The sequence below is a fragment of the Protomyctophum bolini genome (assembly GCF_963924005.1).
Source record: "Protomyctophum bolini genome assembly, chromosome: 13".
In the NCBI taxonomy this organism is placed as follows: Eukaryota; Metazoa; Chordata; class Actinopteri; order Myctophiformes; family Myctophidae; genus Protomyctophum; species Protomyctophum bolini.
The window spans coordinates 10,285,896-10,301,054 of record NC_137874.1 but is presented as its reverse complement, the minus strand read 5'-3'; the positions used below and the strand labels follow the sequence as shown (position 1 = coordinate 10,301,054).

Genomic DNA, 15,159 nt, shown 5'->3' with positions numbered 1-15,159 from the left:
ATGAGGTCTTAAAAAGCATCCTGGGGGCTGAGGCTCAACGCTCTGTAATGTGGCTTTGTCTTTGTTTGGCGTTTATGAGCTTGTGACTTTTGCCACGTGCTCTTCACCTTTAGATCCGCCCTCTTTTTGCTGATTTTAATTTTAATCCAGAGAGGATTTGGTAGGTCAGAGCATCTTTTCCACGGACGATTTATTGTGCATACTGCAATGAATGAACCAGGGGTGCCCACACTTCTTTTTTACTTGAGAGCTACTTTCAAAATGACCGGCTCAACAAGACCTCAGACCCACCAAAGAATATATTATCCCATTGTTGAAAATAGTTTAGCGGCGCTGGCGTTACATATAAGACGAACAGGAATGGGAAATAGAGGGGGGTCTACTGGTAGATCACGATCTACGTTTTTGGCACCCCGGGGTCAATGAAAAGACTCGTTCATTCATTCACTCACTCACTTATCAGTACACAATATTTTTTTTAATCATTTTGATAATGGCGGGGCTTATGAATGTATCTGTACATATGGTATACTGTATGTCAAATACAATAAAATGCTGAAACCTGTGAGCTTCTTAATAGCTATGGGATGGCTTCTTCTCACTACAGCCAGACCGATAGGGAATTACCGTAATGGCCGATTTTGTCAACATCTGTATCGGCAACTACACAGCTGATGTACACAGATTTTTGTATCCACTTTAAAACCCGATGTCATAGAATGTTAAAAGGTTTTAGTTTTTTTCTTCTCAAGAATTGCCGATCTGCAAGCTCACAATGCGTCGGGTTGTGATGCGTTGAGAGCTGCTGTATTGAATATAATACGGTACGACAAATTGTAAAAAATTGTATTTCTTACATTTAATTTTGTTACACGTAATATCTTCCATTAATATGTTGGATTCATTTAACCACTTAAACCGTCAATACTTTGACAATTCACCTTCAGCAAAGCCCCACCCTCTACCACTTAGACACTCCCACTTGGACACTTTCCAGCCGGGCTCATTCATTCAAATGTAAATATCATGGATTTTACTCATTATCCCATTCTGACCTGAGATCAGATTCATACGAGGTTTCCACTGGACACACACTGGTCTGATTAACCCATTCTGACCTGAGATCAGATTCTAAAAATGTCAGTCGTTCTTTGATTTTTCAAAAATAGCAGACCTACAAGCTCGTAGCGCGCCACTCGGTGGCGCGCTATGAGCTTGTAGATCTGCTATTTTTCAATAGCTAAAGCATAACATGATGCTAATACCAAAATGGGTTCCCGTTCAGAATGGGTTAAACACTGGTTCATTTTTTGGAACCAGACCTTCAAAATGTCTTCCAAATCCATCAACAAGGCCTGCCGTATGCACTTGGAAAAATATGTGTGTGACATTTCTTTTTTTAAAACAATGTTTTATCATATAGGAAAACTATTGGTGGAGAGGTTTGTCTAACCCATGTTATGCTTATCTGTGATTGGACCATAGCAGTTTGGGGAGGGGCTTAGCTATAGGTCAATTGGCTCTGTACTTGGCCTGGTCCTTTTTACCAAACCTCTTGACTGAAAATAGACAATGTTCCCCCCACAATAGGGATGCTATGTCACACTGTAACTCTAGAACCACGAGCCTCCACTGGACGACGGAGGGTGAGCTACAGTATTAAGGAGCAATGAGGAATGAACGTCTCCCACTAACCATCTCCAGGTTCTCCCTGGCCAGACCCTTGAGCTTCTCCTCCAGCCTCTGCATCGTCTGGGTCAAGTCGTCGTTCCTCTTACTCATCAGCTTGTTCTTGTCCAGCATCGGCTTGCACTGCTTCTCCGACTCCCGCGCCCGCTTCAGCTGGGGGGTAGAGAGAGAGAGCAGGAGAGAGAGAGAGAGAGAGAGAGAGAGAGAGAGAGAGAGAGAGAGAGAGAGAGAGAGAGAGAGAGAGAGAGAGAGAGGGAAAAGCAGGATCGATGCATTGTTGACTTTTAAAATGTCAAGGCATCCACACAGGCACACACAGAGACAAAGATAGCAGTAAAACAAAAACATAATAATAATGATGTTTCATCAAACTTGAGCACTTTTATAGGCACTCAAAGATGCTTTATGATACATGATGTGTGTAAACCACTCCCCGCTGCCGTCTTGTTTGATATGATTTAGGCTACAGACCCCCCCATTAGATATGATTTGTATTCTCTGGGACCACAATCTACCCCAATGTTAATTTACGTCTCTCTGTGTTACAAGGGTAAGGGTCCATTTGGGTCCTAACAAACTATAAATAATATGAATTGATCATTTGTAAATGTAGCTGGAATTGCATCAAGGATCCCTGGGGGGTCTCAGCACCAGTTGTTGAGAAGAGAGCTAGTGCTACAATAACTCAGAGTTCCATGACATGCTCATGATCACAAATAAGGAGGTCATAACAGTGGTAACAAGACAACTCACCCCGTTTCTGTTTTCCTCCCGGAATTTTCCCCAGTGAGGGGTGGGAGAGGCTGGAGTAGCAGACGGCTGGACTTTGAATTTCTCTAATTACAAACTTTCATGACAGCAGACAGCCTAAGTACAAATATAATTGATGAAAAGCTACTACAGTGAAGTCTGTTCACAGAAGTTGTGGGGATTATCTGACGAGGTACCATTTGAGTGGGCAAAACCTTACATATACTAAATAATACTAAATTGTTTATAGGGTCAATATAAGTAAAATAATATAGCCTTTCCACAGGAGTAACTTTTTATATTTTTCCAAAAAGAATACAAACATCCAATAGCATAATATTACAAAGTTATCACCCTCACTGGTGACAATTCCGGGAGGAAAAATGGGCAAGCACGGGGGTGAGTTGTCAATGTCCAGTATTCCATAGCAGTACCAGTTCATTTCTTTCATCCACCAGCAGTGAGTTGCGGTCCTCTAGTTTGCGTATGGTGGCGTTCAGGTCTGCTATCCGTCTCTGGTTTCTCCTCATGTCCTGAAGGCAAAGCGTGACAGGTTGAAAGAGCAAAGGGTTACGCACCGTCACAATCACAATTGGTTTAGTTTGGTTTATTTATTTAGCATGTAGTACAAAAAAACAGACAATAACATATCAAAGAACAAAAATACAATGCAAGGAAGGGAAGAAGCCACCTGGCTTATTTGGAATCCTTTCCCGAAGGAAGAGGTCATTGGTTTAAACAGATTAAAAGTTCATAAAGAACAATAAAAAAAGTCTTCAAGTTGGCTGTGCCGTAAAGAAATAAAAACACAGACTGCACAAAAAACGGAAATAAACAATACAACAACAAACACACAAAAGAAAATATAACGCATCAAAGTAAAACATCTACAGAGAGGAAGAAATAAGATATTTCTTTAGATGTTTTTTGAATATTGGCAAGGATAATGAGGATTTAAGTGAAGCATCTAATAGGGAGTTCCATAGATGAGGGCGTGCTCGGTGCGTGCTCTTTTCCAGGTCAAATAAGCCTAACTTCCTACATCCTATTAAGCCTAACTTCCTACCTCATATTAAAATACACGCAGCACTCTAAATCCATGACGACTTATCGTGTTGTTTGATGACTATACTATCACGCCATTTACATCAACTTTGCACTTTCCAAGTCGATCTGGATAAGAGCACCTTCTAAATACCAACATTTTACACTCAACTAAGATTTACATAATCCAACGTAATGGAACAGAATGTGGGGGCGTAGAGTCCATTGAAAAGCCCTTTCAGCCAGGCATCACTATTTTGGTCGTTATTAAATATAGGCTAATGCATTGCGAAGCCTTGTGAGCTTGCAGATTGGCTATAATCAACCTATAATTTTAGAAGTTCTGTCATGGACATTTTCTGTCCTCGGAATATCTCCTCATGCAGTGCCTGCAGAAATTGATCTGCTTTCGCACACGGGCATTGACCATTATCTTATGCACGGTGTCTCAAAGCCCTTTTTCACTTTACCAAATTGTACGCTGTTTATTACAGTTTTTGTGAAATGATTTGGTTTAGAAACAAGAAGGGAATAACTGAGCAGGTTTTTCCTCGTGTGTGTTTGTCAGTGTGCACATACTGTACCGACTCGTTCATATAGTGTATGAAGATGTATTCCTGACTCTCTACACAATGTGTAAAATTGTGATGTTTTAGTATTCTCCTTGCCTGTTCTGTATACATGCTGCCAACCAGGAAAATAAATCACAGATTGAGGTTTTAATTGAAATGGCTGAAACTGGTCGTGGCGACTGAGAACTTGAATCCATGTTAACCCGTTTTGGTGTTAGCATCATGTTATGCTTTAGCTATTGAAAAATAGCAGACCTACAAGCTCATAGCGCGCCACCGAGTGGCGCGCTACGAGCTTGTAGGTCTGCTATTTTTGAAAAAGAATATTTGACATAGAAACGTAGCTTTTTCAGAAAACTGTCAGGATGTAGAAGACATTTGTAGAATCTGATCTCAGGTCAGAATGGGTTAATTCCTGACTCTCTCTCCATTCCCTGATGAAGGCTTAACCGCCGAAACGTTGGATTAATGTGTCTTAACCTGCTGCGTTCTAATAAAGCATTGGCACTCTTGCTATTGCCGTGTGTGGCTCCACTTTCTTGTTTATTTCAAGATTCCCTCCCTGCAGTTCTCTCCCATGGGCCGGGCACCACCGCTATAAGAACTTTGGCGTGCGTTAGCATCTTTCTGCACAACTCCTGACTCTCTCTCTCTCTCTCTCTCTCTCTATACCTACCGGACTGCCACAGTGCTCGGCTCCGTCCCCTGCTCCGGCCCGCCCAGGGATCTCTCGCTTGGGGCTCCCCAGGCCGCACTCGGCCTCCTTCACCAGGAACAGCTGCTCGTCCAGCGCCTCCTTCTGCAGCTGCAGCTTCTGGAGGAACCCCGCCGTGTTCTCCAGCTCCTTCTCCAGAGAGAAGATGGTGCGATCTTTAGACTTGATCTCGTCCACCTTTGGAAGAAAGGGCAAGAGAGTATAAAGGGTGGAGGGTTGTGTATAACGTTGGGAGACGAGTTGCACTTTTTGTGCGGGATTGTATTCTGTACACGTCAAAGGTTATTCAGGTGTGTGTAGACAGCCTTCGGCCTCTAGATGTGGCGCTAAACTCCAAATCTAGTTGTGTTTCCCTGACTCACATGCACAAGGCAGCATGCAGTTTGCAGCGTCGTAGCAAGGCGGCTGCGTCCATGTTTCTCTGAAGAGGAAAATGAAAAACTACCTTCCCTAACAAAAACGGAAGCACCAGGGATAATGGGCAGCGTTAAATGGGCCGAATTACAAAATCCAACGGCGTTTTCAAGCGAGTAGGAAAAATCACACCCGTGTGAACTGAGTGGTGCAACTCCCCTCCCCCCTCCTCTCTCTCTCTATCTCTCTCTCTCTCTCTCGCTCTCTCTCATTAGCAGGCAACAGTGCAGCACGTGCAGCACTATCTCTCTCTCTCTGTTTCTGGCACAACAGCGCCCCCTACTGGTACTAATAGTCATACTGGTGCTCATTAACACATACAACACATAGGTGAACACGGACATTGCTGTTCCTTGGGAGTGGTTGCACCACTCAAAAAGACAGATCAACAAAATACTCAAGATATATTCAGAATCTGATCTCAGGTCAAAATGGGTCAAAAGTTCTGAGATAGTTTGTACGTGCGAAGGCAAAAATAAACACAATACAAATCAACACAAATCAAATGAAGTACAATCAATGAAGCGCCTGCTTTGCATATAGGAGCAGACAATGCCACTGTCCCGTCTCTCGTGTGATGCCCAGAGGCACGGCTACACACACACACACACACACACACACACACACACACACACACACAGTCACCGTAACGTACCAGCCTACGGATGTCCTTCTCGCAGTCCCACTTGATCTTGGAGATCTGCTCCTGGTGCTGCTGGTGCTCCACCCGCAGGTCGCCCGCCTTCATCTTGTCGGACTGGATCATGGTGCTGAGCGCCTCGTCCGTCTGCTTCTTGGTGCTCTTCATCTCCTGGATCTCCTGGAGGAGCCGCACGCGCTCCACGTCGAAGAACCGCCGCGCGTCCTCCTTGGCCTCCAGCGTCAGCGACGTGCGTATCTGTGGCGGGACGTAACGACGGCGACGGGTCACGAGATACGACGCGACCGCGTTAGCATTTAGCGTGCTTTAACACGCTATGATAGATTAAAAGGTTCGCTCGGTTTGCGTTCGACTGACGTGTCGTTGCTGTCGGGCGGAAATCTTGCGTCTCCAAACTTTTTATGTGATTTCGTCATTTAATGTCCCACTTCATCATACGAGAGTGTCGCGCAAAAGTAGTGAAAATAGCCGACCTACACGCGTGAGTTTGTAGATCATCTTATTTTCACAATTTCTGAAACATCTGGTTCCATTTCCTGAAAAGTAACAGTTTTGGACACGGACAAGGGTTCCACCCAACAGCAGCCATATGCTAAAGCGTAACTAAAATGGCATTATATGCCACAAAAAGATGTCATATCTTTGCCGTCCGACACTATAGAGACTTCCATTTACTGTTAAAAAAAAAAGTACATGAAATGTCACACGTCATCGACTTCAGTCAACTATGTAGTAGGGAGGAAGAAACCTAGGCAGCGACAAAGTTCTTCATAATAAATAATGAAGATACTGTAAGAATAGATAAGATACTGTAGAAATCGTGTCATTCATCAACCTGTGCCCTCTTCCCCCAGCGGCAGGCACACACACACACACACACACACACACACACACACACACACACACACACACACACACACACACGCGCGCGCGCGTACCTTCTCCCCGCTGCCGTCTCGCATGGCGCTCAGTGCCGCCTTGAGCCGCTGGTTCTCCTGGTCTTTGATCTTGGCGTGGCGCGCCAGCTCCAGCTCGTGCTGCCTCCCCAGGCTCTCCCTGAGGGCCTGGAGCTCCTTCTGCTTCTCCTCGTGCCACTTGGCGCGCTGCTCCGTCAGCGTCGCCGTGTGGCGGTGCTGCTCCTGCTCCCGGACGCGCTTCACCTCCTGCACCTTGTCGCGCTCCAGCTTGTTCACCTTCAGGAAGGAAGGAGAAGAAAACCTTTGGGATTTTAGTGTTTATTTACTAGTAGTCATTTTACATTCTTTGTATAATTCTTCTGGGGAAAATCACAATAAAAAAAAATCCCCCCCTTTATTTAACCCATTCTGACCTGAGATCAGATTCTAAAAATGTCTTCTACATCCTGACGGTTTTCTGAAAAAGCTATGTTTCTATGTCAGTCGTTCTGACAGTCGATCTGCTATTTTTAAATAGCTAAAGCATAACGTAATGCTAACACCAAAAGGGGTGCCCGCCCAAAATGGGTTGATAACTATTCTATTATTCCAAAACCTTATACCGGTAGTTGAATGACACGGTTGAGCAAATTAATAAAGGACCATGCCACACTAGCATGTAGCTGCTTGTACCTGTATGAGTAGTGACATAAACGCACGCACGTGCGCGCGCACACACACGCACACACACAGACTGTCTGGACAGAACGTTACATCTGCTCTCCCCCGTGTAGTGATACAGCTTCTTCAGTTTATACCACAGCATGGCAAGCAGCAGCATGGCTGTATGATTCTGTAAAGCTCTGAAATATAGACCTTTCTAATTCAAGAATCCTGCAGTCATCTGTCCCCTGCAACCTAGTCTCGCGTTGCCAGACTGTTGCCTCTCTCAAATTCTTCCGCCATACAGTCTGGAGAAGGAAAACCCTGATCAGGAGTAAGCCATAAAGCAGAAGTGAAGCCTCCTCCCCACTTCCGTTTCCGCTTTGCAGTCGCACAAATGTATCTTAATATAAATTAAAATCATCTAAGCATGGCTTGCAATAGCAGAATGAAAACGTTGAGACTCTATATAGCATTCGGAGATTTTAGAATCGTTGCCTGGGCTACGTGAGACCACCTGCAACCAAACATGTCACAACAACCAGACCATACTGGTCTGGCAAATGGGCAATGATGTGACTTTTGTGACGATATCTGCAATTTCTTTTTCAATCTGGTGTCCATATTCTTGTGCATACATGTGCATAGGTGAAAATGCATAGGTGAAAATGTGTTCAAACATATTCTAAAATAGCAGAACTACAAGCTTGTAGATGGTGAACTTATGCATTTCCGGTTATAAATTTCTTACTTTAATCAAATCAAAGTAAATGGATTTACAAAACATCTCCACAATCGGGATGAGACCCAAACATCTGCCATCGGTCGGGGCTCTCTCCCTGTCGCACATACCTTGCATTTTTCTTGGTGCAGCTCGATCTGAATGTCAGTCAGCTTAGACCTGAGATCTTCGTTGGCTGCCTGGAGGGCAGAGATAAGCGCCTCGGGCTTCTCGCCCTTCGTGCGCCCCTTCTTGGCCATTGGATCAAACACTAGAGGACCCCCTCCTCCGATGCTTTCATTGAGACTTCACAGAAACGTTCCGAGGCCCTCCTGAAGTTTCCAGTTCCTCCTCTTCCTCATTCTCCTATTGGATGTCGGGGGCTGTGGTTGGGGAGAGATAGGGACACAGACAGTGAGAAAAGGCACCAGTAGGGAGGCAGGGTTGCATACAAGCACACTGGTCCTCAAAGTGGGGTGCGACGTGACGACCACCAGGGGTCCTCGAAGGGGTTCCAGTGGATGTCCAGCAAAAATGAGGAGCAGTTTGAAAATAGCAGATCACACTGACACATTGTGAGCTGCTGGATCTGCTATTTCCGAAACATTTTGACAATAATGTTGACAATCTTATGGGTCACTCACTGGCATAATCTTTTCAAATGGGGGACGTCCACAGCCAAATGTATGCACATGAATTCGGTGGTCCTTGACATGAACATGTCTGTGTGTAGAAGGAAGAGTCAAGTAGCAGGAGACATCGATTCATTATACTGTATGTGACACAAACTGTCTGCTTTCCCCCACTGAATAAAACCCACCTCCGCAAATACCCCGGTTCAATTCCAGACTGCGGCGCCACCGCCAGTGCTTCAGGTATAGGGCTGTCGCTGTCAATTCCCCCTGTAGTGATTTATGGTGGCTCAACAGCGAAATATGACTGAAGTTAGTGTTATATGTGACATGAAACGTTTGGTAACAAATGTTTTAAATGAAAAGATCTTCTCTTAAAATTGTACTATATCTTCAACCCCTTCAAGACAATGGTTAAGGTCTAGGGGCGCTGGCGGTGGCTCAGGGGTAGAGTGGCTGGATGGTAACTGACAAGGTTGCCAGTTTGAACCCGGACTACCCGAGAGTGTCCTTGAGCACGACACTGCACCCCTAATTGCTCCTGATGTGCAGGTTTACTGCCTTGCATGGTTTCCGCCGGCATCGGCGTATGAATGTGTGTGTGTGTGAATGGGTGAATGTAATGCACAATCTACGTGAAGCGCCTTGGATAAAGGCGCTATATCAATTCACCATTCACCATTTAGTACATTCCGAGTTCATTTCAGGAAGTCTGTTTACTTAGCAGCAGAAGAAGCGCATTACTATTCGCCGCCAGCATCACAAGTGAAAGTACTTATTGACTGAGCGAAGAGCTCGATCGTTAAGTGGAGCTGAAGTGTCTTTGTTCCCAAATACTCCACTCTGGCTGATTGGAGACTTTAACATCGAGCTACAGCTACTCCCTTTCTATCTATGTGTGTGACCAGAGTTCAAATGGCTGGGGGGGGGGGGGGGGGGGGGGGGGGATCATTGGAGGATCCATGCCTCTGATTCAGGTCTGATTTTCTTTTTTTAAATCACCAGTGGATATATGGTTTATCCCCGTTTCTGGTCAGACTGTAATTAAATACATGCACTTCCTTTCGGGGAAAGTGGTTATGAAAATGCTCACCCTTCTGTTTTTGTTTTGTTCATTTGTCCCCATGACCCCAATTGTGCTAACGAACTGTCTGACTGCACCTTGTGCCGTTTACATTTCTGTCTAATAAAGTATATTCAATAAAAATAAAGGTGTGAAGCAACTGAAAGAGATCTGTGTGAATAAGCTCCCCTGGTGAATGATCCTTCCACCTCTCCTATAGCTGTGTAGCCACAAAATGCAGCTAGTATATTTAATATTATTTATGTGGTCAGTTCACTTGCTTAGCAATGGATCACAATTAGGGGTGCAACAGTTAATGGAACTGTTCAATTTAATCGATTATTAAAAAGTATCAAATGTAATAAAATCGTCATTTGCAAAAAAAATAGCACATCTACAAGCTGAACAACACCTGGCAATGTGACACGTTGTGAGCTTGTAGAATCACACATGTGTGAAGTGAGGGGTGCTCTTATCATCATACGCCATCTCATTCCGGCCAATCACAATTTGCGTCCTGACTTTTGTCTTCAATGTTTGTGTTTACGTACGCAATGTTTGTGTTAGGACAAACACTCAAAACTGGCCATTCATTGTCAATGGCCTTCAAGGTTTGTGTTTACACAAACCCTCAAAGCTAGACATTGGAGGGGCCTCAAAATAGGGCATAAGTGGATAAATTAGACTTATAATATTAGATTCATAAATAGAATAATAGCTAAGAAAATAATCAATCGCAGTGGCAGTGCTAAAAGATAATCACCAGGCCTGAAAGACTACAGACAGCTCTCTCACTGGGTTGTTATAAATGTGTGTGTCTGTGTGTGTGTGTGTGTGTGTGTGTGTGTGTGTGTGTGTGTGTGTGTGTGTGTGTGTGTGCGCGCGCGCGTGCGTGCGTGCGTATTTACATTTACACACTGAGAATTATAGGAGTCATAGCAATATTACCGTCATCGTCTTTACTGTATCAGGGGAAACACAGGCCTACACTTTGTATGTATATGAAGAACATATTTCTATGCATAGACATGCAAATACATTGATTCATTGTACACGTGTGCATGTATGTAATGTATGTACTGTAATATGGACATACATACATACTTAAAGTGCATACATATATTCATTGTATACAATTGTTGCTGTCGGGAGGAAACCTACTAACTCCATTTCAGAGGTTGTTTTTTTGTCTTTTTGCATAAATCAGTGCTATTGAACACCCTTTACATATGTGTATTGTTTAGAAATTGAACCAATGGAAAAGTACATGTAGTAAAAAACGCTTTGGACAAAACCTCTTAACTCCATTGGACCCTCAAACTGTCTGCTAAAGCAACCACCTCTTCCCCTCTCATGCAAGTAATTGACAACATATAAAGTCACAATACCAACTTTCAAAATATAATTATAATCAATTTTTATATAATATATAATTATATAATAATTTCCTGAAAAATGTACATTTAGGTGGTGAGATATTATACCAGTGGTTCCCAAAAATCTGACAAAAGCTGAGACCTTCAGATGCGCGCACACACGCACGCACACACACACACACACACACACACACACACACACACACACACACACACACACACACACACACACACACACACACACACACACCTGTGCTTTTGTTTTAAAACGTGTTAACCACTTTAAGCCCTATACACTTCTCATACAACAAAACGTTGTACTGCCTCCAAACAGACAAACAAGGCCTATCATGGGGTTCCTTTCCTTAATTCGACTCTGCCACCACCACCCGAAGCCTCCTGACGGGGGGGCCATCACTGCTAAGGGAATATTATACAGTATGCTCCCAGGATCTGTGAGTTCTATAAGAAAGATGATGCGGTCGACTGAGCGCACCACAGGGAGCTCCATGCAGGACGCACGCGAGAGCAGGTGTTTGAGCGGAGCTAAAAAAGGTTGTGAAGGACAGACCCCACCCTAGCAACCAAACCAACCAAGCCTCAAGTAAGGCTGGCCAACGTTGAAGCCACGCTGTATAAGTGTACGGATACGGACATACGTTCTGTAAATCTGATACTAAATGACCTCCTCCCGACATCATGGCATTATCACGGACAGTTTCTCTAATATCTCTATATGCACTTTTCATCCTAAAGTGCAATGGGACCTCCCTCTGTTCGTGCAGACCGAAACATGGAAAGCACGCGTGTATACTAAACGAGATCCTTGAAGAAGTTCGGGCGCTTAACGTAACGTTTGATCTCTCAAGACAAGTCCGTCGGTGGGAGGATTCCGTGAGTGGAATACAATCAGAATGCTTTAATTCACCATCACAGTCCAACACATTTTACATGGATCTTGTCTTACGGAGAAATACCAACAACATCAACGCTAACACAGAACCTATACTGTTCCTTAAGAATAACTCCTGTAGGGTGGATATAGGGCCAACCTGGTGGTGCCTGTGGCTTTGGGTGGTGTCGGGGAGGTGGTGGGTGACCTGAACGGAGAGCACGAGTGAGACAAGGAGGGCCTCTCTGCCAATCAGCACCATCGACTAATCTGATTGGAGCAGGACCAAAGAGGTCGATTGAGTTGATAGTGATATGGAATGGCGGGTTCCCACTAGGTCTCAGTAAAACCTTTGTTTCGTTTCACTGAACTAACATTCACAATCGCTTAATTTTCATAGTTTTCTCTTCTGTGGTCTCTAATCATGTCTTTGATTATCAAGTTTTGAATCATGTTGTAGATTCTTTTTTTTATATACGGCAATCATGTCTACTGGAAATCTTGTTATAAAGTCTTTATTCTATGCTTTATACTGTGCTAAAATAAAAATCTAAAAATCTAAAAAGAAAATCTAAACATTTGGGGGAAGCCGTATTGAAGAGGTGGACTTTGAGAGCGGTTTTGAGGCACAAAGCAGACTTCATTTGTCTGCAGTGCAACATTCAGTCTCTAGGTACTTTTGGACAGAATGACAGACAATCTGGCAGATGTTGTCGAGGTAGAGTATAAGTGTATCCAGCAGTTTCACAGTTGAATTATTGATGAGACAGAGGGATCCTTCACAAGCTAATAATCTCATCAACCATCTCATCTCCTTGTTCTCACTCGTTCCAGGTTGGAAGGGAAGGTCGTAGTAAAATAGAGTCTGCTTTGGAAAATATTATCTGGCATGAAACTGCATGAATTAGTGCTGTCCATAATACATTTAGTTGCATCCTGCTCGTATGCAACACACACAATGCACTGCTTCTCTGTTTTTATCATTTAAGTTTGAGCCAATAAAAAAACATGTGATTAGTATGCGATTAATCGTGCGATTAACTACACAAATCATGCAATTAATCGCAATATAAAAAATGTAATCGTTGGACAGCACTATATTTAGAATGTAAAATGTAAGATTATAATTGTCTGTTCCCTTACAACAGCTGCCACTCTACAATCATATTAGGGGATCTTGGTAAAGACTGGAAAAATGTGTATTGAACGCAACATCACAACTAATGATAATGAATTCATAATGCACCGTGAACCCATGTGCACACTGCTAGTACATTAGCCTCTCTGGCTAAACAATAGCCTAGTGATCTACAGTTAGATAAGATTATAAATGAGAATACACAGACAATCAGAGACAATTATTGATTTACTCATCCATGTTGATCTGTGCCTTACAGACTAGCAAAGTCTGGCTTATACTTATTACTAGTATAATGGAAGTTTTCTGCGTTTTTGCATTTCATAATAGAATGAACCTAATTGTACATAAACTTGTACAGTTATTTATTTTGCATTTGTTTATAGCAGTGAAACTGGACAATGCACGTGTAGAGTTACAAGCTAAGCCGATACCAGGCAGAGAGAGAATGACCATGCTGCATCCTTTCTTTCTGTATCTCTCCTCATACATACAGTACACAGACAAACGCGCACACACATGCGCGCACACACAGTCGCAGCCACACAACACACACACACACACACACACACACACACACACACACACACACACACACACACACACACACACACCCCTGAGAGTCTGTACCCCTAGCTGTTATTAATCCAAATGGAGCCACATAGCGGATGTATGGCTGTAAAAGGCTTGGGGGTCTGGGTTCTGGGCTCGTATGGCACTGCACGATAGGGAAAGCTCATTACTGAGGGAAGGGGAAAGGGACTAAATGTACGCAAAGCGTGCCGAGATCACAGGAACGAACAGAGCAGACATTTGAGCCTGTTTTCAAGCATGAACCGTCGTGCCATTTTTAGTTTCAATCCCAAGTTGCAGCAACAGTTAAGCCTATCACAAGCTAACATAAACTACATTTGTGTAACAGTATATATCGCCTATATCACGATTCACGATGTTGGAATACATTACACAGCATTGTAGTCCATTTAACCGGCCCACATGTGCGTTCCTCTGCCACGTGCATGCGCAGAGCAGACAGCATTACATTCACAGAAAACCGCACACTGATACAGTAGAACCGCAGAATTCTCAATCAATTGTTAACGGTTTTAAGGTGTGATTCATCGATTAACGCTAAAACTTTAACATCGAAAAAAGTAAACAGTATGCCATCTTGAGAGTGAGAATGTGAGCCGAAACTACTCCCAATTTTCTCCATTCATGATCACTGCATACAATAGAAGGCCTATAACTTTGATCACTCCATGTATCCATATTACACAACAGGTCGTTTCGAGGAAGCAATCCGATTGGTTGAAACAGCTTCTAGCCTTGAACCAGCGCAAAGGACGAACACCTAATCAAAACAAGGACTTCAGCTGTGTTCTTCTCCCAGAGCACAGCAGACTATAGGCTAGCTAGTTTCTTGGGACATTTGTGGTCGTAGTGACTACATCTGTCATTAAAAAAAAAAAAGGTGATTATCTTAGTTGTACAATTGCAATATTACACTCGAGGGTGTGCTTTATCGTCATTAATGCACGCCTGCGGTGCCGTGGGAACTCGTTCCGAAAGGTATCGCAGAAGTGAAAGATAAAGAATAAAGAACACCCTCTCGTGTAATATGGCTTAATTATGCCCCAGTGAGTAGATTACATGGGCTCCATCGGTTCTTCGGCCACTTATTTATCACATTACATTACACTGTGCATGGGAGTGTGCTGCTATGAGTGGGATTAAAATGAGAGAAGAGAATTTATAATTTGCAAGAACGGCAATTTTCCTTATAGCCATGATGTTCATATGGACTCCTGTACCCAAGAGAACAGGCTAATTACAGGGTATTTTACAGTACCTTTCAATATAATGCAACATAGTAGTTGGCAGAATGCCTGAAAGAGCATCAGACAGCACACGCCATGTCGGGGCACACGCA

General features: G+C 43.5%; 1 protein-coding gene across 1 annotated transcript in view; it reads right to left on the bottom strand.

Moving 5' to 3' along the window:
* jakmip2 (janus kinase and microtubule interacting protein 2) overlaps positions 1–15,159 on the bottom strand; it is a gene marked incomplete at its 3' end in the record, with an annotated part of 48,261 nt that overhangs the window by 21,169 nt on the left and 11,933 nt on the right. The window contains exons 2-7 of the mRNA XM_080779744.1: positions 8,257–8,508; positions 6,784–7,038; positions 5,840–6,082; positions 4,732–4,947; positions 2,874–2,972; positions 1,696–1,842 (exon numbers count right to left, since the gene is read on the bottom strand). Of these exons, the coding sequence (XP_080635870.1) occupies positions 1,696–1,842; positions 2,874–2,972; positions 4,732–4,947; positions 5,840–6,082; positions 6,784–7,038; positions 8,257–8,385 (1,089 nt within the window). The 5' untranslated portion in view covers positions 8,386–8,508. The remainder of the gene's footprint in view (positions 1–1,695; positions 1,843–2,873; positions 2,973–4,731; positions 4,948–5,839; positions 6,083–6,783; positions 7,039–8,256; positions 8,509–15,159) is intronic.